Source organism: Quercus lobata, chromosome 6, assembly GCF_001633185.2.
Source record: "Quercus lobata isolate SW786 chromosome 6, ValleyOak3.0 Primary Assembly, whole genome shotgun sequence".
Classification (NCBI taxonomy): Eukaryota; Viridiplantae; Streptophyta; class Magnoliopsida; order Fagales; family Fagaceae; genus Quercus; species Quercus lobata.
The window spans coordinates 50,069,424-50,095,094 of NC_044909.1; the positions used below are offsets into that span (position 1 = coordinate 50,069,424).

The 25,671-nt window shown below is 33.3% G+C and overlaps 1 protein-coding gene across 2 annotated transcripts; it reads right to left on the minus strand.

Moving 5' to 3' along the window:
- Positions 1 to 1,518: 1,518 nt before the first annotated feature.
- LOC115950587 (protein UPSTREAM OF FLC) lies at positions 1,519 to 4,752 on the minus strand. Of its 2 annotated transcripts, none has more exons than XM_031067790.1 (5): positions 4,454 to 4,752; positions 4,279 to 4,348; positions 4,083 to 4,186; positions 3,116 to 3,962; positions 1,519 to 1,922 (listed from the first exon to the last, which is right to left on the minus strand). In XM_031067790.1, exons 1-5 carry the CDS (start codon positions 4,650 to 4,652, stop codon positions 1,802 to 1,804), a joined length of 1,341 nt encoding a protein of 446 aa, XP_030923650.1. In that variant the 5' UTR covers positions 4,653 to 4,752; the 3' UTR covers positions 1,519 to 1,801. The 2 variants fall into 2 exon arrangements, with proteins under 2 accessions (XP_030923650.1, XP_030923649.1); XM_031067789.1 differs by having other exon boundaries at positions 4,074 to 4,186.
- Between the last annotated feature and the right edge of the window lie 20,919 nt (positions 4,753 to 25,671).

Consider the following 25,671-nt stretch of genomic DNA (forward strand, 5'->3'; position numbering starts at 1 on the left):
TATTTGATGACAAAAAACTTTAACAATTTTCGTACAATGATAATAGAACAATTTACTTTGTATGTGATTACAGTTAGGACCTAATTGTTTTGTCTCATAAACCACATGAAATTAGATTGGCCTTTATAAATGTAATAACGTATAGGGATCCAATGTATATCACAAATGCTGACATAGTTAATTTATTGTGATTGTTACAAAATAAATATCATATCATAGTATATATGGGTGAAAGTGATATTACTCCAATTACATGCATATGCACATATGCACACACACAAAAGAAGCCTTGGATTATCTATATGTGCACAATGCTAAAGGGTAATAAGAAACTAAATGTCAACAATTATAAAAATTATCTTACGCATCTAGTATATGTATCATCTTTCTCATAGTATGTAGGTCTCGTAATTCTATTAAACTCACATACTAGGAGAGAGAGAATGTATATATCAAATGCATAAGATACCTTCTTCAAAAAATGACCTACGTACATCGAACTAATAAGCCATATAAATGCCCATGCATTTGATTTGTCTCAAGAAATAATTAGAAAAGGAAAAACTATATTGAGAAACTAGGGAATTATAGATTATGTGTTGAGAAGACAATTGTTTGAAAGAGCTAATAACACTCACTCAAGTTATCCAATAAATCTAGTGACACAAGTTTTTTACACCTTTTTTCATAATAGCTTGTGTCACTTGATGTAATTGTTGCACAACAAAATTAAGTGGTTTTAGTTGTGTATCCATTTAAAAGTGGTGTTGTCACCTGAGAAGTTATAAAATTTTATCTCTAATATAATAGCGATGCTTTATGTCAACAAGTAACTATCCCCTTAAGATGTAGAGATTACATCATTACATGACACACAATCAATAAAGATGAAAAAAAAAAAAAAGCAACTACCATATAAGATGACCAAAAATAATTACTCTTGGTTAAGGATGTTTAGACAAGTGACCCATTATAATAACAATCACTTGCAAAAGGGAAGCATATATAGGAAACTTAGGAGAAAAATATATAATCTAGCATCTTGTTTGGTTTAACTTATTTTCATTATAAAAGGGAAGTTGCAATTTTCTTAGATATCACATTTTTTAGATTACAACCGCATTTTTAAATAATAAGAAAAATAAATTGAACAAAAAAAGCTTATCTAAACTCATAAAGTAATTTTTGTAACTTAGAATTCCTTAAACTTCGTACTAAGCTGGAAATCTTTTGTAATCTCTCAATTGTCTTATTGGCTTGTTTTTGTTCACTCTAGCTATATCTAATTTTATTAGAGACTTATTAATTGAGACCTTATCAAATTATGCACTCAAGATAGGCCACTCTATTTTTTACAATCATGCCCAAATCCATGAACTTCTCAACAAAATCACAAGCTAAACTAGAGATTCGATGCTCAAGATAAGTAACTGTGCTCACATTAACAATGCCAAAAAAAAAAAAAAAAAACAATGCCAAACAACATGGTTGCACGTGATTCACCATCGTGGTAAATGATATTACAGTCCAACAACGAAAGATTATCAACGTCCCATTAAATATTAATAAAAGCTAGCACTCAAAGACAGAGAGTATGGCCGGGCATATGATTTCTGCAACCAAATCAAAGGACACAGAGAATCGGACCAATCCTTTCACTTTCAACAACCCCTAAGATTTTACTACTTTTTTATCAACTTTTCAAAGCACCCACAGTTCTCGTAATTATACAATTTAGGCCCAAAGTAAACTCTGAAATTATTACAAATCCAACGGCTTTACTGAATGGGACAGAGATACGTCATTTCTTGGTTGGTTTCGATGAAGCAGAAGATTTCTTACGAGGGATACATTTACTTTTCACTGATGCCTTTTCTCTTTTCTCTTCCTCCACCGCTTCCACCAACTCTGCCTTGTTGCTCCTAACATGATAAATACCACGATAAGACAAAATTTGAATGTTTTCTTTTTGAGTGATAATAAGGCATTAATCATTAGTCAACGTACACAAAATTTTGACAAGTCAAAGAGAGAAAGAATAAAAGAAATAAAAATTCTTATTAATTTTAGATGGATACTGTTAATATGTGTTCTTGATGTATACATTAAACTTTTTATTTTTAGAAACATTTTTTTAAGAATGAAAAAATTGTCATTATTTTTTTAATTTTTAAAAAAATTCTTTTTAGAAATGGAAAATAATAGCACACATGAGTAAAATCCATTTTGAATTGTTAAAGTCAAATATGCTTTATAGAAAAATTATAAGTTTAAGCAGTTTTATGTTAAAAAGAAAAAAAAATGTTCAATGACACACTTTTTGTCATAAATTTGGGAAGTAATGATTAAATTACTTTACCTATGTCTAGGTGATATAATCCACACTTGGGCAAATTATTACACAATGTGCAATAAAGGGTGTCCCTATAAGAATTGACAAAAAAAACTAGCTAGACTCATAAAACAACCCTATCATCATTTCCCAAAAAAAAAAAAAAAAACAACCCTATCATTTCTACTTTAAAAAAGGGTTATATATTTATTGGTTTGTTTGAATGTCACTTATTTGATTGAAAATTGAAAATTTATTACTGAAAATACAGTAGCAAAATAATTTTTAAAGCTGAAAATACTGTATAATTAACTTCTTGTGTTTTTCCTAGTCCGACTGGTCCATGAACAATGCGTGACACACTGGTCCAAAACGCCAAAGGCAACTACAAACAACCAACCCAAACGAACGCATAGTAACAAATATCTTTTTCTTTATGAGTTTTGCTGCCTAAACCTTAGCCCTAATTAATAGGCATATTACACGTTTTGTGTGGATGCACACAAATATGTAACAAGTTTTCCCATTATATCATATAGAAAGCCAAGAAATCCAAATTCCCTAACAGATTATAATATATGGTTTTAATGTGAATATTCATGCCACTAGGTCACATTACTCACGTATGGACTATGAATCAAATTAAAACCAATAGACATTTATTTGCGTAGCAGTGTTTATCATACACACTTAGAGATTTCAAACTTTAATCACTATTTTAATGTGTTTAAAACTATGAAAAACAGTTCATAGGCGACAAGTTTAAATGAAAAACTCACTGACCTTTCTTCGTTAAAAGAACTGGATTTCTTGAGCACCGGTTTAACCCCAATAGGCCGGTCCTCAGTCATCGACTCAACAATGCTGCCACTGAAGTACTCTTTCTCCTCTGACTGAAAATTCCCGAACCTTGGGTTCTCAGACATGTACCTTATCAAATAATCTTCCTCTCCTACCTTCACTGCACTCTTGCATACAACACCTTTGTGAAGGCTCACACTCTTTTTCACTGAAACTTGATGCTTCACATTCGGTCCACCCTTTGATTTATTAGAGCCACCACACGCAATGAGTTGGAGCAGGACCGAGTTCCGAGTCTGTGCTGACTCGTTCCCAACTGGGTCCCCATCTTCGAATCGTTTCGAGTTGTTGTTGCTGCTGCTGCTGCTTTGGTTGACAACTCTGTCACCACCTTCGAATCGTTTGCTTTGGTTGCCGCCAACTGGGTTGTCCTGAAATCGTTTGGAGGAGTTGTTGTTGTTGTTGTTGTTGTTGTTGCTGATTTGGTTGGCTTTGTCAGAGATATACGACGAGTCGATTAGAGTGTACTGATGATCAGTAGGGTTTTTCTTTGGTGGTGGGGGTGGTGGTGGTGGTTGGGTTTCATGGTCTTCGAGTTCGTCAGTGGAGACGCCTCTGGAGCAGCGAGAGTGTGGTGTGGTGGAGCTGGTATAGCTTGCCTTCTCTCCATCTTCGTATTCTTCTTCCTCTTCTTCGAACTCTTCGTATTCCTGGTCTTCTTGTTCTCTTTGTGGGCTTGGACTTGGTGCTAGCTGTTTGCGCTTTGGGTGGTAATTTGGTTCTTGAATAATCTGTTGCCCGTTGTTTATATGAAGCTGTTGAAATCTTTCTGCAAGGAAAAGTAAAGAAGCAATGCCATTGTGTTCAAATGGTAAAGAATTTGATAAATACCAACACAAAAATCAAAATGCATGGTTTTGGGTTTTGAAAAGTGACAAACCAGAGCAACCTTCAACTAGTTCAGACCCTTTAAGCACATACTCAGCTCCTTCAGATGGGTAAATTATGTCATTCTCAGCCAAGTCGTTCCACACATACCCACTCTTATAGCTCCTAATTAAAAATAAGCAATCAAACCCTTTAGTTCTTTAAGAGGCTCAGTTCAATCTCACTGCAGAGAGTAAAGAGATCAATAATGTATGTACCTTTTACAAGACCAGGAATATAGAGAGGGCATGCCTTTGCCTCTAAGTACAGTAAGCCTTTCCGTTACATCTATTAATTTGACATGACAAAACAGGAAAAAAATAAGTAACATTGCCAATAACATTGTACACCAAATTTACAGAAGCAGGAAATAAATGATTTTTGGAATAATACCTCTTAAACGAAGAGGTTGATTGACTAAATGGGTGACTTCCATGTAATGTGGGTGTTCAAGATGGCCATTTCTTGAGAGATAGTAAACAACTTGGACTTTTTTGATGGGTTTGACCACCCTTGGATGCATGTTGTAGACTTTGACCCTATCTGGGCTGCTCTCTCTTTCTCTGCCTCTTCTGCTGGACCGAACCTCCATATTCTTCTTCTTTTTACTTCTTCCTCTCTTCTAGCCTAGGTGGTTGCAAAAAGTAAAATATATACAAACACAGAGCTCTGCTTTTGAATTTACTACTACTGCAACTACTACTACTGCACAAGAAACAATAGTGACAAAGAGAGGTATATATAGAAGAGAGAGAGAGAGAGGTAGCTCTCCTCAAAAGGCGTAGATGCTTAAACAACCAACTACCAGGTTGATACCGATAGATCAACTTTGGATGCTTTTGAAAATGGGATTAGAGAGAGAGAGAGGATTTTTGACTTTGGTTAGCTCTGATCCCGAATTGATGCCAAAAATAGCGATAATCAGAGCGCTTTGCAGTGCCAGCTTTGCTTTCTAAAAAGTTTTTAACGTCTTTCTTATTCAATGGCCTTCTTTTTTGGGTTAATATTAATTATTTCCTTGCCCTCAGCTTCATCCCTCATAAATTCACAATTAAAAAAAAAAAAAAAAATATATATATATATATATATATAAAAGGTCCAGTTAATGTATATCCTTAGAGGCTTAGGACACACATTAACAAATCTATTTTTCAAAATTTTTTATTGAAAATTGAAAAAATTGGCAAATTTTTTTCAATTCCGATGACACACATTATTAAAATCCATATATATATATATATATATATATATTTTGTGAAACCATTCTAGCCATGAGCTATAGGTAATCTTTGCAACAACTTAGCTCATCTAATGATCAACCTAAACAGTATTCTTCTCAAAAGAAAGAGGGGGAAAAAACCCAAACAGTAGAAAGCTTTTTTTTTTTAGTGTGTTTTTGTCATTTTGTACATGAATTGTAATTTTTTGTGTGCATAACAGCATAAGTTGTGGTAATTCTTCAGCAAAAACAAAAAACAAAAAAACAAAAAGTTGTGGTAATTCAAGCGAGAAATAAACTAGAAGGTAAAGCACGGGCATTTTTGTATATATTAAGTTGGATGTATATATATATATATATATTTTTTTTTTTTGAGGAAAATTGGATATATATATATATATATTTAATTCTTAATATTTGATTTATGTTTCAAAATTGTTCTTATATCTTAAAATGATTTACTTTAGTCCTTATACTTTTAAATATAACATCGATTGATGGGTTGAAATGTTGATATATGTATGTAAAAAAAAAAAAAAAAATGACATGCAAACCGAATTCATGTCATATAAACTCCATGTCATTAAAGGGGCCTCACTATCATGAATTTTATTTGATGCATCAGCATTTTTCATTTTTTAGATAACTGATAATGACATTTTCAAAACATTTTGCAAGTACAAGGGCAATTTTGAGAAAAACAACATTGTTGTAGTCCAAATATTCAATTTAACATTTTGTTAGGTGTTTTGAATTCCATTGATTTTATATAGTAGTTGACTTAGACATTGATGAACTATTACAGTTAGAGTGGACGTGATTCCATAGTGAAGAGGATGTAAAAGTCGAATGATATAAAGTAAATTACTAATATGTCCTTATTATTAAAGTAACTCATGATCAAGCAATTGCATCTAATCAAGATATAAGCAATTTTACAAACAGTAAACTAGACCACTTTTCATGTTTATCAACTTAACTGTAACTATATAACTTCATTAATTAGAATTTTCACCTGCGTTCTTTCCAAAAATGCATTTATGCACAATTATCATCATGCCTCACACCCGCTTTTAAAATTATGTTCTCTCAAGCATAAAAATATATGGTTTATGGTGGGTTCCAGTTAGCTCAACTGGTAAAGTCTCTGATGGTTGTATAAGAGATCTGGAGTTCAATCCCCGCCTACACCAAAAACTGATTGGTGTCTTAGTCTGATGATAAAGAGCTATCATCAGGAGCATACGCCATAAGTTGAAACTCTCTCAAAATATATGGTTTATGTCCATTCAAATCATTCAATTCATTAGTCAAGAAATGATGACAATACTTTTTTTTGATTGGTAAGTTATATATGCACATGATTACAATGTTTTTTTCACACCAAATAATTTGTTGCAGTGTTTATCAAAATTTTCATGTAAAAAAATACAGGTACATGTTTTCAAAAAAAAAAATTAATTAAATGTAAAAAAATACAAGTCAACCTAAATCCAATTAACTCGGCCCATTTAAAATAACCCATTTTTTTACCTGAATTGAAATTAACTTGACTCAAACCTAACCCATTTTCCATGTCTACTAGTAGGTGACGTGCCCTTCTCTATGCTTATATCCATATCAAGTTGAAAATTATGATTTGAGTGATGCTAGAGATATAAAACAAAATCCTATCTTCTTTCATGAAAAAAAAAAAGAGATATAAAAAAAATCATAATTTTTCATGATTTACTGAGGTGACAAGGGACAAGTTATTATTGATGAAATTATAGTTTTATGTGACATTGTTGTTGTGCTATATATATATATATATATATATATATATATAAATATATATATTCTTTTGTGTCATCAACTTGTTGATTTTTATCTTTCATACCAAAGGACCAAATGGTGATGGCAAACATAATGGATTTATGTTCCTACACCATTCTTGAAGATTATTTTAGAATAACAACTTGACTAAAATTTCTAAGAAATTAACGGGATTAGTAAAAACTTTATATAGTATTTAAAAGAAAACGAAAATGAAAAAAAAAAATTACAGAGAACAGAAATTAAACAAAATGAATATGAAAGATTGTACTTTAATATGTTGAAACTCTAGTCTAGTGGTCTTTGCCGTCATGTGACTCTTTGTCATGTCGTGATACGCAGAAAGATCGGGACCTGCCGGATCCTTTTGCCTGCTTCGCCCTCTGCATATGCAATAAGCCAATACCTTTTTTTTTTTTTTTTTTTTTTCATTTGTTGAGATTACATTTAGTAATTGAAAAACAAAAAAAAAAAAACATGAAGTGAGAAGTGAAAAGTGACAGTCTTATACAGAAGGTTTTAAAAACTAGACCAGACCAGCTGGTCCAACCGGTTCAACCGGGAATCGGCCACTGATCTGGTTCAGTAAAATCGGCCAAAACGGTCAAAAACCGATAAAAACTGGGAACCAGGTGCCAAACCGGTTCAGTTTTAAAAACCATGCTTATACATATAGAATATAAATTGATATACAAACTATTTTCAGTCTCTCTCTTTTTATATTCTTAACAAATAGAATGATGTGAGAAGGCATCATAACTATATCTATCTAACTACTGTGGGTGTGGGTTGATGGTAGGATTCCTCGAATTGCTTCACTTGGTGAGCAATTCGAGCGATAGCTCCAGTAAAGTTCTAATGGTATACGTGGTATTACTTATTAACATCATATGGTGTGGGGTCAATGAATTCACACCAGAGACCCCATTTTTTTATTCAAGTAAACAAAAAAAAAAGAAAAAAAAAAAAAGGAGAAACTATCTAAAATTAATGTTGCATGAGAATAAACACCTAAATGTTTTATAGAGAGAGATTTGAAATGTGTTGGCCGGGTTTTTGCTTTAGTTGGAGTGTTAGTTATACTACATGTGTCACACGCAAGAAATCTCTTGCTACATCTTAATCCAGAGTCCCACACTTCCCGAAAGGACTTCCAAATTTGAATCCATGCATGGACAAAAAGTTATACATATTATACACACAGGGTGGAGTTAGGATTTTTTGTTTGGAGGGGGAAATTTTGTTACTAATATATTAGTCTCAAGTTAAGATAAACCATCACACACATGCGTAAACGCATATACACAAATATAAACATTAATATTTTGATACTAGAGTAAGTCATAATTTATAAATATATTGTATATAAAATTAATAATTTTCACATTTGAATATTCGTAAGATAATTTTTTAGGGGAACATATCATCTTTTAAGCTCCAATACTATACAAAAGTAGTCTAGTTTGATATTAAACATGTACAAAAAATGAATTAGAGAAAACAAAAACTATCTTATCTCTATAACTACTAGACCAATTGACAAATTCTATTAGTTTTTAAGACTATCATTGGACTAACTCAAACATTTGAGAGGTTAGCTTCTATTTTTGTAGCTAAAAATTTAAAGTTTTTAATACTTATACACAATATAAAATAATTTTTTAAAATTTGGGGAAGGGTGGCCATGGCCCCCAAGCAGGGACGGAGCCAGACTTTAGACTTAGGGGGGGGCAAACATACGTTAAATGAGACTATCTTATATAAATTAATGTTTTCATTAGTTCTTTTTTGTTATTTATTTAATTAATTTTCAAATCTTTCATCAATTTTAAACCTTACAGCTCTACTAGTTGAGAATTAAAAAAAAAATGTAAACAAAGAGAAGATAAGAAAAACTCATATATATATATATATATATATATATATTCTTAGGCTACTGAAAACACTTATAAGCTCATGTGTTAAAGCATGTGATTAGGTCCACTTCAACACATAATAAACAAATGTTAATTACTTTTTTGTAAACGATGACACATAAATTTATCATATTTATCTACTAAAATTTGTAGCTCACTGTAAATATATATATTGAAGACAAAACTTAGATATAGTATTTTTCACCAATTTAAAATTTTTCAATAAAGTGATGGGCTTTTTTTTTTTTGGTTGGGTTCTAAGGGCCAATTTGTAAGTGTTTGGGGAGAGCGGGACCAAGAGTAATTATCTTGGACCAAAATGTTAAAAGAATTCAAAAAATATATATACATATTATAATTTTTTTTTTTTAAAAAAAAAAATTTGGGGGGGCCTCTGCCCCCCAGTCAATATGAACAGCTCCGTCCCAGGCCCCAAGCCTTGCTATAGCTCCGCCCCTGTGCACACATATCCTGCAAACACACACTCTATACATAGCTTATTCCCTACCATGTGGATGGAGCACTTTAGCCAAAAGAATTGACCCTGAGTCTTTGGTTAGTCGTACCGGTTAAGAACCGTAGGTCCGACCTCAATAGGGAATCTTGGAAGGTTGGATTAATTCGAAAGCCTGGTTTTTCGCCAGAACTTGGTAAAAGGCTATAGGAGCAAAAGTGAAAAGCCTACTTTTACTGCAATCAACCAAACACAACAACGTGAAGTTCAGTGAAATGTCTCACTCTTCTGATCTCCTTAATATTAAGTTGGTGTAAATGCACTTTTGCTTTTTATATTTTGCATTTTTTTCATTTTAATTCATATATTTTAATTTCACTATTTTTAATTCTTAAATCAATTAACGCATTTTATTTTGGTTATTATCATTACTCACTTAATAGAAATTGTTGATGTAACAAATAGAGTTCACTGTTGGTACATTAAATGCTGACGTGGCCAATAAAATAATATTAAAAAATGTCACGTCAGCATAAAATAATAATTAAAAAAAAGACACATTACCATCCACATCAACTTTAGATTTTTAAAAATTAATTTATCAATTTTAACAAAATGAAAAATGAAAAAAAAAAAAAACAAAATTAGAACCCAAAATACACATGAATTCAGATCTAGTTTCATCTTAAATATGAACAATAAAGAAAACAAACCTAGAAAATTCAATCACAATAACACAAACCCAAAAAAAAAAAAAAAAAAAATTTACCGACAAGAACATGATACTAACATAAACTTTTCTTGCATTTTCTTATACATAGAACCAAACACAAATTACCAACAAAAACATCCCCAATAACTCTATTGAAAAAAGGGAAAAAAAAAATTTCGGTCCTTAAGATTTCCCCTCTCACGTCTCTACCTCTCCATAGAAAAACACTTAAATTTCCAGCCAAAAATACTTATGAAAAATCTATAGAAAAGTCACAAAAAAATCCATTGAAAAAACCAGAAAAAAATCCTAAACGAATCTCCAAAAATATCTCTGTAAACTCATTAAATAACCCAAAAAATCAAACCCAAAACCTCAACAAAATATTCCCAAAATTTTGCTAAAAATCCAGTAACAACAGAATAGCAAGCACATCCTAAATGAATGAGGGGTTGCTTGCCATGGTTGATCTTCCACCGCAAGGTCCGATTTGTCACCGCCACCACAAGGTCCAAAGACATCGCTGGGAAGAGCGAAAGGGCTGGGTTCATCGTTGATCTGCTTCAAATCACCGTCGATCTTGGCCCCTCTCTCTTTAAACCCAAATCCAACTACTGCAGACCTCAGCCCCTCTCTCTCTACCCAAATCCAAACCACCACATCTTAGCCTCTCTTTCTCTAAACCCAGATCAAAGCCATATCCCAAAAATTACAACTTGAACTTAAAGAGAAAAAGAAATGAGAGAAAGCAAAGAGTGAGAAAGTAGAGTTTGAGTGTTTGACCCGAGAGAGAGAGATAGGAAAATGAAAATGAGTCTGAGTTTTGTGTTTATTGATGATGTTGTGTTTGGTTGACAAGAAAATTTAAGAAAAATTGAGATAGTTACTACAAGTTTTTTTTTTCTTAATCTTTAAAACTGAAAAGAAAAAAAGGTTCTTTGTTTTTTTTTAAAAAAATTTTAATTAGAATTGCAAAATTAATTTTTTTTTTAATTTTAAATCAAAATGCTGAAGTGGCATATTTTAAATACTAAATAATTTTTTAATATTATTTTATTGGTCACGTCAGCATTTAATGTGCCAACAGTGGACTTCGTTTGTCACGTTAGCAATTTTTGTTAAGTGAGTAACAGTAAGGACCAAAATAGAACGTGTTAATTGATTTAGAGACTATAAGTGGTGAAATAAAAATGTAGGGACCAAAATGAATAATATGCAAAATGTAGGGATTAAAAGTGTATTTATGCCTATTAAATTATTAACAATATTTATAAACACAACATATGACAACAACTTTCGACTGATGTAACAAATTATTATGATGGGTAAAAAAATGAGTAATTTTTGGATATTTTTAAGACACGGAAAATGTTGTTCTTTCTTTTCCCATTTATGAGGGATTCACTCATTAAATTCATGATAAGATTCACTATGAATGTGAGGAGAATGAGTACAGTTTCTCCGTAATTCAGAAGTACCTAAGAATTTTTTGGAAAAAATAGATGTTAGCGATAGATCAAGATAAAAACTAATTAAAATTTATCAATTCATCTATTGTTAAAATTTTAATGAATTTTTTTTGTGTGTGTTTGTATTAAATTATAGTTTCTTCCAAAAGGCTAACTATTGATAAATAATAATTTAATCATTTGATCACATAATTTTAACATTGACTACATAATTTTAACACTCTCTCTTATGTGTGAGATCAAACTCCATTTTAATAGGTGAGATTCAATAAATGAGATTTGTTTAATGATTCTTGTTTCATCCACTCTACTATCCAGATTTGTTTAACGATATAATTCATCCACTTTACCTTTTATTTAAAATTTTACGTATTGAATAATCTCACCTATTAAAAATGAGTTTGAGCCTACACATGAAGGTAGAATTATGTCATTAAATAATTAAATTTTACACAACATTTTATTAAATTATCATTTTCCAATAATTTTAAGCTATTAAAAAAATTGATAAATTTAATAACAGTATTTATTTATTTTTGAGAATGTTTTGGTACATCATTCTAACCATGTTGTCCTCAACTATTTTCCATCATTATAACAAGACTCCTAATTTTTGTAATTTTTCACTTTTTTACCCCATATTCCACGCGCGCTCTGGCACAATGTAACTTTGTGTTTTGTTTTTGTTTTGTTTTTTTTTTTTTTTTTGATACAGACTGTGTAGGTACAAGAAGCACAGCATTATTGGAGATCTAAACATTCGATTCTCTTTATGTGTGAAGAACGTGGACCCCACTCGCTCGAAAAGATGGTTTTGACAACAGCCTGAAACAAAAAGTGCAGCACGATGGCAGTTGGTTATTAAAGTCAACTCATGTTATTTTTATTTATTTATTTTATTTATTTATTTTTTTGTGCCTTTTAGTTTTTACCACGGCTAGTTTTCATGTTTGTTTGGGTATAACTATTCAGTTTTGAATTTAAAAATGTTACCTCAAAGGTAAGGATACAGTTTACCCCCAAATCAATCCATTGGGAGGAATTTCTTTCAATTTACTGTCTGATGATTCAAATAATGTTTTAGACATAAAATTGAATTATATAATTTGTGTAAATAATTAAATAGTTTATATTAATAAATTTTATAAATTACCATATAATAAATTAGAAAAAATGTCCTAGTTTGAAGGAAAAACTTATCCCAAATAAAAATAGTTTGATTTGGTTTTAAAGTTAGAGGTTGTATTTTCAATTGACCCAACTTGAATTGAACTTTGTATATATAAAAACATCTTAAATTCTTAATTATTATGTTTTTCATTTTTTTTTTTTGGAGAAAAGTTTACATATTATTTATGTTACAATCTCAATCTAAGCACGACCTCAGAAACCTTGGGTTGAAGCCTTGAAGGCATATTAGTTATGACTATACCGTACACTTGCCTGTGCAAAACACAAATTTCATAGTTTTGGCGTTTGGTACTAAAAATGTACAAATAACTTAACAACATTTTATGTACTTTCAATAGAAAAGAAACCCAATAGAGTCAAAAATGTTTTCTGCTTTTTAAAATTGGAAAACGTTTAATGGAACATTACATAATCAACAGCCAATCAAAAAAAAAAAAAATAAATAAAATGGAGTCATTTTGGTACCACAACTAATTTCATAACTTTGCCACATGATGACCTGGGAATGGTGGAATCGCAAAAGTTGTGAAAATTGTTGTAGCACTAGATTTACTAAAAAAAAAAAAAAATTCACAACATAAAAACCTCTTCTAATAATGGAAATTTTTTTCTCTTCGTCCCCCACTCTCTTTCTCTTTGCAAATTGATTGTTGATCATATGTTGACCAACACTGTTTTTTCAAATTATATTTTCCTTAATTTTCGTTTGGATTTTGAATTTAGGATCTATTTTCTGATTTTAGGCTCCCAAATGATCCAAAAATAGAATCTTTTACCTATTTGGATCTATTTTCATGAATCAGGGACAACACCCTATATATGTTTTTCCATGGAACGCAGAACTTTGCTAATTGCAGGACACATGATATTTCCTCTTATATTAAGCACCATGCTATTATGGTGCTATCCATTACCTTACTATACCATATTATGACTTATTCTGTATGATCTAAACAATTCAGGAGATATTCCATTACTTTGAATCTTGGTGGTGATATTGTTTAATACAGCTTATAGGTTTTTATACATTTCTAAATCGGTTGTAATCTTCCCGGTGATCCAACATTCAATATTACAGATGATAATATATGTGTTTAAAGTTAATTGGCTTCCATTAGAAAAATGATTTTGTAGTTGACCTTTGTTTTGATGACCCTCTTCTCCGATTGGATTGAATCTCTATCTGTTATATGTTTTTCCTAGAAGCATTGCTCGAACATTTCATGGTTAATTTTGAAATATCAGTAATGAGACTCATGTCTTTATTTCTGAGATCTCTTTTTGATTGGATGAAGGTCAGGTTAATTGGGCGGTTCTATTCTTTATCTTTCATCTTTGTAATTTAGATATTTACTGTTTCTTCCATATTTCTTTTTCTTAAGCATATATCGTGTATACTTCCTGTGTGTTAGGGCTATGCCTTTTTAATTTGAAGGGATTTTTATTACTGAACAATAAGATGTTTTCCTTAGAAATGCATTCTGATTACATAATACTTCTATGCAGATTACATCTATTTCATGCAAGGAAAATGACCTATACATGGTTGATACTCCTGGATGGAAAGTATGATATATAGTCTGAAAGTCTACCTCAATGGGTAGAAATAGTTAGCCTTTCAAGCATAGCTCATGTGGAATGGTGTGGGACAGGTTAAAAGTCACATTTAAGTCTTTTTTCCCTTCTACTAGTAGCTAGCTTACAGTATGCTTCAATACATCAAATATTTGTCTGATTGTTTTGTACAAATATTGGACCACAAAATTTTTGTATCAAAATGTATAGTACCTATTGGATAATCTAATCTAATGCAGGTACATATCTATGATGACTATGAAGAGGTCATTGGCCCTGATGAAGAATTGGATTTGGCATTGATCGTAACCTAGTAAGCATCGACGCAGCTCCAAGGTCGCCGTACCGGAGTTCGACACGGCCCAACGCGGCGTTCGGCGTCCAACGTCCAACTCACCAACTCTCCCTTTTTTTTTTGATTCACGCCAATTCGCGCTGACTCGGCCAGATTTGCGTCGATTCGGGCCAAAACGGGCCAATTCGAGCCGATTTGGGTGAAAACGGGAACCGATACGGCCATCGAAACATGCCAATACGGTTGATTCCGATCGAAACGGCCACCAAAATAGGCTGATACGGCCGATTCCGGCTGAAACAGCCGTCAAAACAGGCTGAAATAGGCAGTGGCTGCCATTCTTCTGCTTCATGTGGCCTTGTGAGAGGGAAAAAAAAAAAAAAGGAGAAGGAAGAAGAAGATGAGAAGACACAAAAAAAATGGATGGAAGAAAAATAAAGGTATGTAACAAAAGAATATAAATTAAGTAGGTGAGAAAGTCAATTATTTAATGTGGGTGGGCCTGGGAATTGGAAAGTGAGTAAAGGAACCTTCTTGAAATGTGGTTTTTTGTTTACAATTATCAAAAGTATTGATTTTATTATAAACAAATCATAAATAATTGTTTTTTAATAATAAATTCTACCATTTATTTGAATTTTTTATATCAAAATATTAAATTCACTATATAAAAATATTTTTAATAATTTTTTAATCGTCGAGTCCCGCCGCACCCGCATCCACCTTTTTCAAAAATTGCCGAGTCCCGCATCCACACCCGAGTCTTGAAACGCACCCGTGCTTCATAGATTGTAACTACTCCATTCCATGCTTAGAACCTCACAAAGACCAAAGTAGGAGGGTGATGGTGGTGAGTTACTTGAACTTGAGAGTATCCTTGGCATGGAATCAAGTCTTAAAATTATGCTAACCAAACTAGAAGCTTGCATAATTTTAAGACTTGGCAATCCTTGAACCCCATGAGTTATGTGATCATTAGTATACGTGTTAATGGTCTAATGAGTATACATGTTAATCCTTGAAAAAAAATAATCTTCATTCTTTATTAAAAAAAAAAAAATTTAGTTTCTTTTTTTCTTCTTTTGGTCTCTGGGCAACCAAACACACACACACACATATAGTCTTGATGAATTTGGAATTTGTAATATAATTTAGGTATATTATGTGAATTATAATAATTTATTAAAAAAATAATTCAATAGTTAATGAAGCTCCAATTTTCGTAAGGCATGAAACATGTAATCACAACTCACTAGCTTGATCCAACCTGAACCAACTCACATACTTTGAGTTGGATTGATTTTACACGAGTGATGAGCTAGGTTAGAGCACTTGCAACAGTGGAGCTAAAAAGCTATAATGCTATTTTAGCTCCACCAATATACCAAAAAAGCCTTGCAGCAGTGGAGGCAAAGTTATAATTTTTTGCTGATTTGCTACAGTGCACATCTATAGATAGATGTGCACTGTAGCAGACATCTAAAAAAAAAAAAAAAAAAAATTTTATTCAACCTCCGATTAAAATAATGCAACTTACTTTATTTTTTTCATTTATTTTATTCTATCTCACTGTGCTCTCTCATCATCACTCTCAAGCTCAGTTCTCTCATAAAGTTCTCATCAGTTCTCTCATCAAGCTCTCATCTCTCTCATCTCCCAGCCCATGCCTTCGCCGTCCCAGCCCACGCCGTCATCGTCCCAGCCCACGCCTTAGCCCAGCTGTCCCAGCCGATCCACTTCAGGTCAGTGCTCTCTCTTCTTTTGTAGTGAATTTTTTTATCTGGGTGTTTGTTGTTTTGGCTTAATTTTTCTAGGTTTAGTGTTATTTTGTGGTGAAAAATGGTGTTGTCGCTATGTTGTTTTGGGCAAATGGTGTTATTTTTTTGCTGTTTTTGCTGGGTATAACATCTGTGGCGGCGGCGGTAAAAGAGTTGTCGTTGGTGGCGGTGGCGGTGGCGGCGGCGGTAACGATGGCGGTTGAAGGTGGTTGTGATTGTTGTTTATTGTATAGGATATATTATTTTATTGTAGTAGATATATTATTTTATTGTAATGGATATATTATTTTATTGTAGTAGATATATTATTTTATTGTAATGGATATATTATTTTATTGTGATGTTTATATTATTTTATTATGTTAAAAGCTAAAATAGATCCACTGCTGCAGCATGTATATAGGTAAAATCGATAAAGTAACTTTTAGTGGAGTTAAAAAGCTAAATTTTTAACTCCACTGCTGTAGATACTCTTAGATTGAAAAAACCCTCCACCTGACCCATCTACACCCCTTGGACTTCAAAATGTTCCGTATTATTGGGCTTAGGAATGACCCAACCCAACATGCAACTTACTGCCTAGAGCATGAGCTTCACTTGTACTTTTGTGCATGACCCACCAAATACTAAGCCCAAGTTCTAATTGTAAACCACTTACGTTTCAGGTATCAAAGCCTGACATCAAGGCCCAGTACTTTAGCCCATATCAAGATACTCCCTCCTTTTTTTTGACAAAAATATCAGGATACTAGCCCATTAATTTGTTTATTTGATTCCTTAAGACTTTTATTTATTTATTTGTTGGCAAATAGGCAATGTCTTAAAAAGATAGATACTATATACCAACTTTGATTTTAATTCTTTAGCGACTTGTACTCAAACCTTTTCATGTGTGTTTTTAGTAACTTTAATTGGTCAAGTATGTTATAGTTGAATAAGAGATTACTTGACTTTGAATCTCACGTAAAAAAAAAAAAAAAAAAATCAATTGATGATGCACAAAAAATCATCGGTGAGTTGATCGTCCACACGTGTCAATGGGTGAACCTGAAGAACAACAGAGAAGAATCAATCAAAGGGCACCAGTATGGTACCGGCCAAAGACCCTCCGAAAGTTAAGTTAAAAGAGAGCTCTAACAATACTAGAGAGTATGAGCTTTAGAGAAATTATGCGTACCTTTGTGAGAGAGGGTTTTGGGGGTTATATAGTAGTGTAGATTTGACCTTAATTTCGTGAGGAGGAAGGAATTTCCTTATGGGGAGAACTCTCCATCACATTTTCGAATTTTTCGGGATGGTCTTCCTTGTAGATGACCCTTAATTATGGTTGGGCATAGGGTGCAAGGCTTTTCCATATTAGGATTCTTGATGAGCACTTCCAGCCACGTAGAAGCCACGTGAGTATCGTGCGTCCCCCTTTATTAGGTCCATTCGCTTGGGGTCTGGGTCCGTCCCCTTTGTTAGGTCCATCCACCTGAGGTCCATCCATATTGAGATCCGTCTAATTGAGGTTTTGCTTCCTCTAGATCCGTCTGCCCACAAAAATGTGCTCGTCAGTCTTGTTATGTCGTCAGCTTTGTAGGTCTAAAAATACCCTTATCATCAATTTATATCTTGACATGATGATAAAAATCAATCGTTATGAAGTGCATAGTATAGATTCAAGTTTATTTTATCTATCCAAAAAGAAAAAAAGGAAGAAAAAAAAAAAACCTTTTCTAAAATTTCAAGCAGCAGATTTGAACCTTTTAAGATTACAAAATCTCATATTTGTTTCAATAGTCTCTTAATTTGTTGGATTTGGTAAACAGGAACATCAATAGGACAGAAAGAGGCAAGAACTCTTCCTGGTGGTAATCTATTCGATTTGGACAAACATCAAGCTCGTGTACTTTGGCCATTGTACCTCGCATGCCTTCTTTTCTTTTTTTTTTCCTCTTTAGTTGGCAAATGAAGAAACCTCACATGCATAAAAAAATAAAAAAAATAAAAAAATAAAAAAAAAGAAAAAAAAAGAAACCTCACATTTTTGTCAAAATCTCATATTTGTTTAAGTGATCTTTGTATCATTTTCCCCCTCAAAGTTTCATGTAGGGACTTAATTTGTAACGACCCCAAGATGGTATTGGGTTCGCACGTTAAGGGCCCAAACAATATAATTTGTAGAGCATGGGCTTGGAAGGCTAGGCCTTGGTCACCGGACGGTGGTTAATCATGGTACTCATGGTGGACGCATAGAGGTGAGCTAAGGCTATCCGTGGATCTTGCCTATAAAACTTAATGTTCATATTCTTCATTTCCCTATTTTGGGTCTCTGGTTTCCCACCTCTTTTTGGCGCATAAGCCTTCACATTATATAGCCCTTCTCGGTTGATCCTGACCCTCCATCTGTTGATCAGGCAGGTACCTACTCGAGTACCTGTCCCATCAGCCGCCTCCCCCCACTCTCTGTTAGTTGCAATAACCGAAGCCACACTGTTCAGGAGTCTTTTCTCATTAATATGGTTAGGACGTTTGTGGGCGCATTTAATATGGAGGTGACGTCTTTACCTTGAACCACCCCCACTTCGTACCCCCACGTGAGTCTCATTCTACTCGCCTCTTCTTCTGGGGGCGCTTTGGAGGCTGCCTTTGACAACATGTCGCTCTTCCCTTTGAAGTCTTGGGATGCCGAGGACAGGGTCATCCTCGGCTACATCTTTAGGCTATTTGGTCTTTCACCACTTGTCCTTGGCAACTACTCTCCTCGACACTGGCCCTGGGTCCTAATGGAAAGTGGACCGGGTCATAAGTTCTCTGGCCCCACATTTCATAATAGGCAAAGAGACTCCAAACTACTAAACATCTTTAACTGATGAATTATTAATATCAAACTTTGGATTCAGCTAGACATCATAATTTGTCTTTTTGATTGTTCCTTAGTGTGACCAAACTCTTTAAAAATTAGGATTTTGAATGTGTGTAAGCTTCACATCTAAAAGTATTCCCATCACATTACTTTAGAGCATTTACACCAGCCGGTGTATAATACAAAAAGTGCATAAATTTACACATTGACTTAAGAAACTACCTACATTAGACAAGCTATAATTGTGTATATATGCAAAATTGCTACAGTAATCGTGTATATTTACATGGTTATTGTAGCTTTGTATATTTTTTTTATTCATTTTTTTTGTTTCTTTCTCTCTCTCAGATTTCGTTTCTCCCTATTCCAGAAAAATTCTCTCTCTCTCTCTCTCTCTCTCTCTCTCTCTCTCTCTCTCTCTCTCTCTCTCTCTCAGTTGGTTCTTCCTCCCCAATCTAGAAATTTTCTCTCTTTGATTTGTCCCAAAACCCATAAATTAATCTCCCTCTCTCACTCTAGGATCTATTCCAACCCAAAAGCAAATCCAATCACGTCAAAAGGGGTTGAATTTGTTAATTGGATTTCCAATCGATGGGTTTTGAAATAGGCTCAAATTACTTCGAAATAGGTGAGCAGAAATCTGGATTTTGGTTTGAGCTTTGAATTGATGGGTTCCGAATTGATGGGTTTCGATGGAAATGGGTTCTAGGTTTCGAATTCAGTTTGATTATAGATTTCAAGCTTTCAGCTTCAACTTTAGTTTAGGTATGGCAGATTTGTTTGAGATTTCCTTGGATTTGGGTTTTTAGATTTTTTGTTTGTGTTGGTGTAGGTGTGAGTTCTGATATGGGTTTTGCTTCAAATAGGTCAGATATGGTGGCTGATTCGTTAATAGGGTTGGTCTATTGATGGTGAGTTGATGATGGTGGCTTATCTGTTTGTAGGTTTAATGGTGGCTGGGTGGATTGAGGGTAGGTTTTGTTGCTTTGTTGATGGTGGTTGGTTGTTGGTGATTTTGGCTATGTGGGTCTCTATGAGAGAGAGGGAGAGGGAGGAAGTGAGAGGGTTTTAGAGAGAAAGAGAGTGTGGGATCAAAATAATAAAAAATGCAATAGAATGAATATTTTATTGAAATAAATAGTAAAATAGATAAAGTGATGTGGGTGCTTTATAAAAGTGATGGTGTAAAATAGAAAAAAGTAGATTCTTTTTGTAAAATAGATAGAATTTTTTAGAAGCACTAATGCAATTGCTCTTATTGAGCTATCTTTTAATTTTATTTTTAAAATATCTTAATACTATATGTTATTACAATAGAATGTAAAATAATTGATATCAGGTTATTGCAATGTTATCTCAATATCTTTCATTGCAATAGATTGTAAAATAATTTATATCAAGTTATTCGCTTATTGGTATGGTACGATAATATTTGTTATTGCAATAGATTTAAAAAAAAATTCATATCAAGTTATTACAATGATATATTCGTTGCAATAAGCTATTATTTCAAAATTTTCGTTGCAATAGATTGCAAAAATAATTGATATCAAGTTATTGTAATGATTTCTTCATTTTTAAGTTTTTGCAACAAATTTTTCTAGTGTAGTAATATATTAAAGTCTTTATTGCAACCGAAAATTATAAGTTATTGCAACTAATTATAAGTTACTGCTTGGATTATTAGCTTTCCTCTCTCTTTTGAACTAAAATGAGTATTGTTCAATATTCTATAGGCGTGTGATTTCATAGGCTTAGCTGAGTTGTACTATGCAGGAAGCCATGGCATGGACATTAAAAGACCAACAAAAGGCTCCAAACACAAGAAAGTGAGTGAGCTTAGAGCTGTGAGTAGTTGGAAGTGGGATGTAATTGTAAAAATAGAAGAAGTAGGTGTAATCTTATTATCATCAAGCGAAGATGAAAAAGATGAGGTGAAGAAGAAGAAGAAGAGAAAATATGAAGAAGAGTACAAAGTGGTGTCAGATCTGACTGGTTTTGACAACCTCAGAACTGTGATTGAAGCTAAAGTTGAGGCTTTCAATAGAAGGTCAAGGAAGAAGAAGAAGAAGAGAAGAAACAACAATAATCAACTTGAAACAAAGATGGTTGGAAAAGCAGAGAAAATAATAATGGTAAAGATGAGGCAAGAAATTGAGAAGCCTATAATCTTCATAACAAGCAGTGAAGATGAAGATGAAGATGAAGATGCAAACAATGTGAAAAAGAAAAAAATATGAAGAGGATTATCATGTGCTTTCAGATATGACTAGCTTTGACAACCTTAGAGCTATGATTGAGGCGGAGGCTTTCAGGAGAAGGAAGAAGAAGAGGAAGAGAAATAAAAAACACAAGTATATAAACATTATTGACACTTTAAGTGACATGCAGCAGTCAAGTGAGGTTCAAGCTGTAGAAACAACAGGAGAATTGGATGCTGAGGCAGTTGAGGAAACTTAGAGCAACCACATCAGTTCATGTATTATACACATCCATTTTTACACTAAAAACTTACTTTTTCTATTTTACACATTCATTTTTACAAAACACCCACATCAGTTCATCTATTCTACCGTCTTATTTATTTAAATAATCATTTTCTTACTTTTCTTATTATTATTTTATCTCAAACCCTCTCTCTCCACTCTCCACTCACGAGCCTCTCTCTCTCTCTCCACTCACGAGACTCTGTTCTAGAGTTTCTCTGAAACTCCTCTCTATTCCAAGATTTTCACTCCTCTCTATTCCAAACTTTCTGAACTTTCGATCCAAGCAGGGAGCACGACTCTGAGAAGAACTCCGATCCAAGCACGACGAGAAGAACGCCGATCCAAGCACTCCGATCCAAGCACGCCGATCCGCCACAAGCGCCGATCCATTCTCTCTGTCTCCGATCCAAGCACGCCGATTTGCCACAAGTTCCGATCCACTCTCTTTGTCTCCATTGGTGTGTCCATGTGTGGTTGTGTTTGGTTTTGTGGTGTTTTTGGGTGATTTTGTGGTTGATTTTTGATTTTGACTGTGGGAGTGTGTGTATTAGAGGAATAAGCAGATGATGATGAGGGTATTAGAGGAATAAGCAGATGATGATGAGGGTGTTGGTTGTGCAGATGGAGAAGAGAGAGAAAAAAATGAGCGAAATTAGAAATTATTATAATAATGTATAGACGAGCTACAGTAACCGTGTATATATGCATGGTTACTGTAGCTCATGGAAATTTTTAGAAGATTTTACACAGTTTTACATGAGCTGATGTGGGAGGTTTTTTGACCAAAATGTGTAAAATGAGGAAGTTTTTGTATTATAGAAGAGTATCCACCAACTAATGTGGATGCTCTTATATGGCAGAAAGAGCAGAGAAAGTAATATCGGTGATGGTGGACCCAGAAATAGAAAAACCTGTGATGTTGAAAGCCAGCAGTAAAGACGAAGATGCAAACAATATGAAGAAGAAAAAAGAGTGGGCTTAGAGCTAAAGCCTGAAACTGTTTCTGTACTTTCACAGTTTCACATATATTTCTAAACAAAATTTTTGTCTTTTTATTGATTTCTAATTAATTTCTTTGTTTCCATTTTTTTTATATTCTTTAGGGTAGTAGTATTCTATTCCAACCAGCAAGTGAATATCTTCCTATGATAGATGAGGTTTGTTTCCTTAGCAATTTTCACATGATTTTATTCATTGGATAAATACATCTAGATTATTTAAAAGTAAGTTCTTGATTTTTAAAGTTAACATGAAATTTCAATTTCAGTTTTTCAAACAATTGGTGGAGAGAACCAAATCAACTTCTGGGGCAAAAGTAGAGAACAACAAGCTTTGTATCTCTGTTCATTTCCAACGTGTTGATGAAAAGGTATTACAATAATCATGATTACTACTACCATGGTTTATATTTTTATTTTCCTTGGTTCACATACATCTTAAAAGTATATTCTATATTTATTGCAAGGAAGTTATTATTGTAATAATTTGATATTAATTCTTTTACAATCTATTGCAATGATAAATACGAACTGCAACATATATATCTGTAGTTGCACGATTTTCCTGGCCCAAATTCGATTGATCAGGCCCTGGCCCAAAGCGCAACCCACAATAAATATTTGTAGAGGATGGGTCAAAGAACTTGGCCTCAGCGTGTCTATTCAGTCTGGTGCATGGGCAATATGGTTGCAGAAAATAAAGACATGAAAATGGATCTCTCACGTATAGATTTATTTCTTTAGTTCCTCATACAGAAATTTTCGTCCCCTTCTCTAAGGGGCTCCATTACATTATATAGTTCCCTTCCCTCATCTCAACCCTACACTTGTTGACTATCTAAGCACCTACTTGAGTGGCTGTCCCATCAGACGCCTTCATCTCTCCCCATGTGAGTTGCAGAGGCCAAGGCGGTACTGTTCAGGGGTCATTTCCTCATTAATGCGGCCAAGAGGGTGGTTGGGGCGCAATTAATGTGGTGGTAGCTCTCCATGGGATATTTTGGATTTTATTCATTTTATATGTTGGGAGGATGAACTGAAGTGGCTGGGAAGAGATCCTCGTATGGGCTTCGTGAGGTCCGAGGAGGAGTTACTCCTCGGACAGGTTTCCTTGGCGTTTATTGGGATTGAGTAATGCTTCATACGTGGTTTCTCTTCGGACAGGACGCTCCTCGGACGGGCCTGAATTTGGAATAGCCCATTATTTCTGGGCCGGGCCCCACAATATCATTGCAATAACTTGGTATTAATTATTTCATAATCTATCGCAATAACAAAATGAAGTAATTATCTATTACAATGAAAAAATCATTGCAATAATTTAATCCGACTTATTTTGGTCAATTATTTGCAATCTATTGCAATAAGTTTTGTGAAATAGTAGCCTACAATATATATATATATATATATATATTTATATTGTTGCAATCAAGTTGTCATTAAAATATTTGGAGTTTATTGCAACAAAATTTTTAATTGCACAAACATATTACCTTAAATTTTATTGCAATATCTTGTATCAACTATTGCAATGACTCTAATGTTATTGCAGAAAATCATTGAAAAATAATAATAAAAATCACACTCTTGCATATTCAAGGAACGTGAGGACCTCTTATCAACAATTAGATATCACATTTTTGCTTTCGATTGTATCACATGTTGAGTTAAACGAATAAGTTTTGCGCACTAGATCTTTGTTGTTTAGAAAGATGAATGTACGGTCTGCTATATGGCCAACACATTTTGCAACATTTCCCTATTTGATATTCAAGCTCTCCTTTTATTAGAAAACAATTGACTGCATCTAACAGACACAATTTTCAATTCTTGCATTATGTATGGAGGGTATCAATGGAGATGGAGTCCATGTCATCAGGTTTCTTGAAAATAGTCTCTCTTTCACGCGTTGCATCTCTTATAAATGTTATCTTCGTCTGTAGTCGTCGGAAACATAATTTTTTGGTGCCTTCTCTCTCTCACAGTATGCCCTCTCACTATTTCTCTCCTCACACCCTCATTGACACTAACTTAGGTCTCTCCTCTTCCCATAGATTTCTCTCTCTCTCTCTTTTCTCCATGTTTCTTTTCCCCTCTATAACACAATTCTTTGATTAGATTTTTTTCCCCTCACTGATCAGCCAATAGCTAAGACTTGCAAAAGAGAATAGATTTGCAGCGGCAATTATTTCATTCCTCTCTACCAAAATCTCAATTCTTTGCTTTGAATTTCAAGCTTGACTTTCTTTTTTCTCTAAGAAATTTTTGGTTTGATGGATTTCAGGCAAAAGTCACTTTTTTTTTTTGCACATAAAAGTGCAAAAAAATTAAAAAAATCATAGTGCCTGTTTGAGTGAGTGAATGAATGAAGTAAAAGACGAAAATTTTAAACATAGTGCCTATTTGGCTCTAAATTGCTTTTACATAGGACAATCTTTACGGTAAATTAATAATATTGTTATATAATGAATAATAATTGTTTAGGGGAATTGCATTTATTGGCAGATACATTATGCAGATACTATGTAGTGATGATATATTATGCAGATACATTATGTAAATACATAATTTAGAGTAATATTGAAGACTTGTGGTTGACCATAGCAGATATTTAGTGTACCAGTAAAAAGAGTAGATAATTAAAAGTTATTGTTATGTGTACTTATTGAAGATGTATTCTTCTGTCAATTATATATATATATATATATGTACGTTACTATGTCCATATATATGAGCAAGATGAGTGGTAAAGATCATAAAAATTTGACAACTAATTTTGATTGTATCTATTTTCAAAATTTTAGTATGAAAACCAAATTCATTCTTTTTTATTTTTTTATATTGATTACATT

Coding starts and splice junctions, on each gene's coding strand:
- LOC115950587 (XM_031067789.1), bottom strand. CDS start 4,652: ATGGAGGTTCGGTCCAGCAGAAGAGGCAGAGAAAGAGAGAGCAGCCCA. Junction 4,349..4,453: donor TCAACCTCTTCGTTTAAGAG/GTATTATTCCAA, acceptor TCAAATTAATAG/ATGTAACGGAAAGGCTTACT. Junction 1,923..3,115: donor AGTTCTTTTAACGAAGAAAG/GTCAGTGAGTTT, acceptor TTATCATGTTAG/GAGCAACAAGGCAGAGTTGG.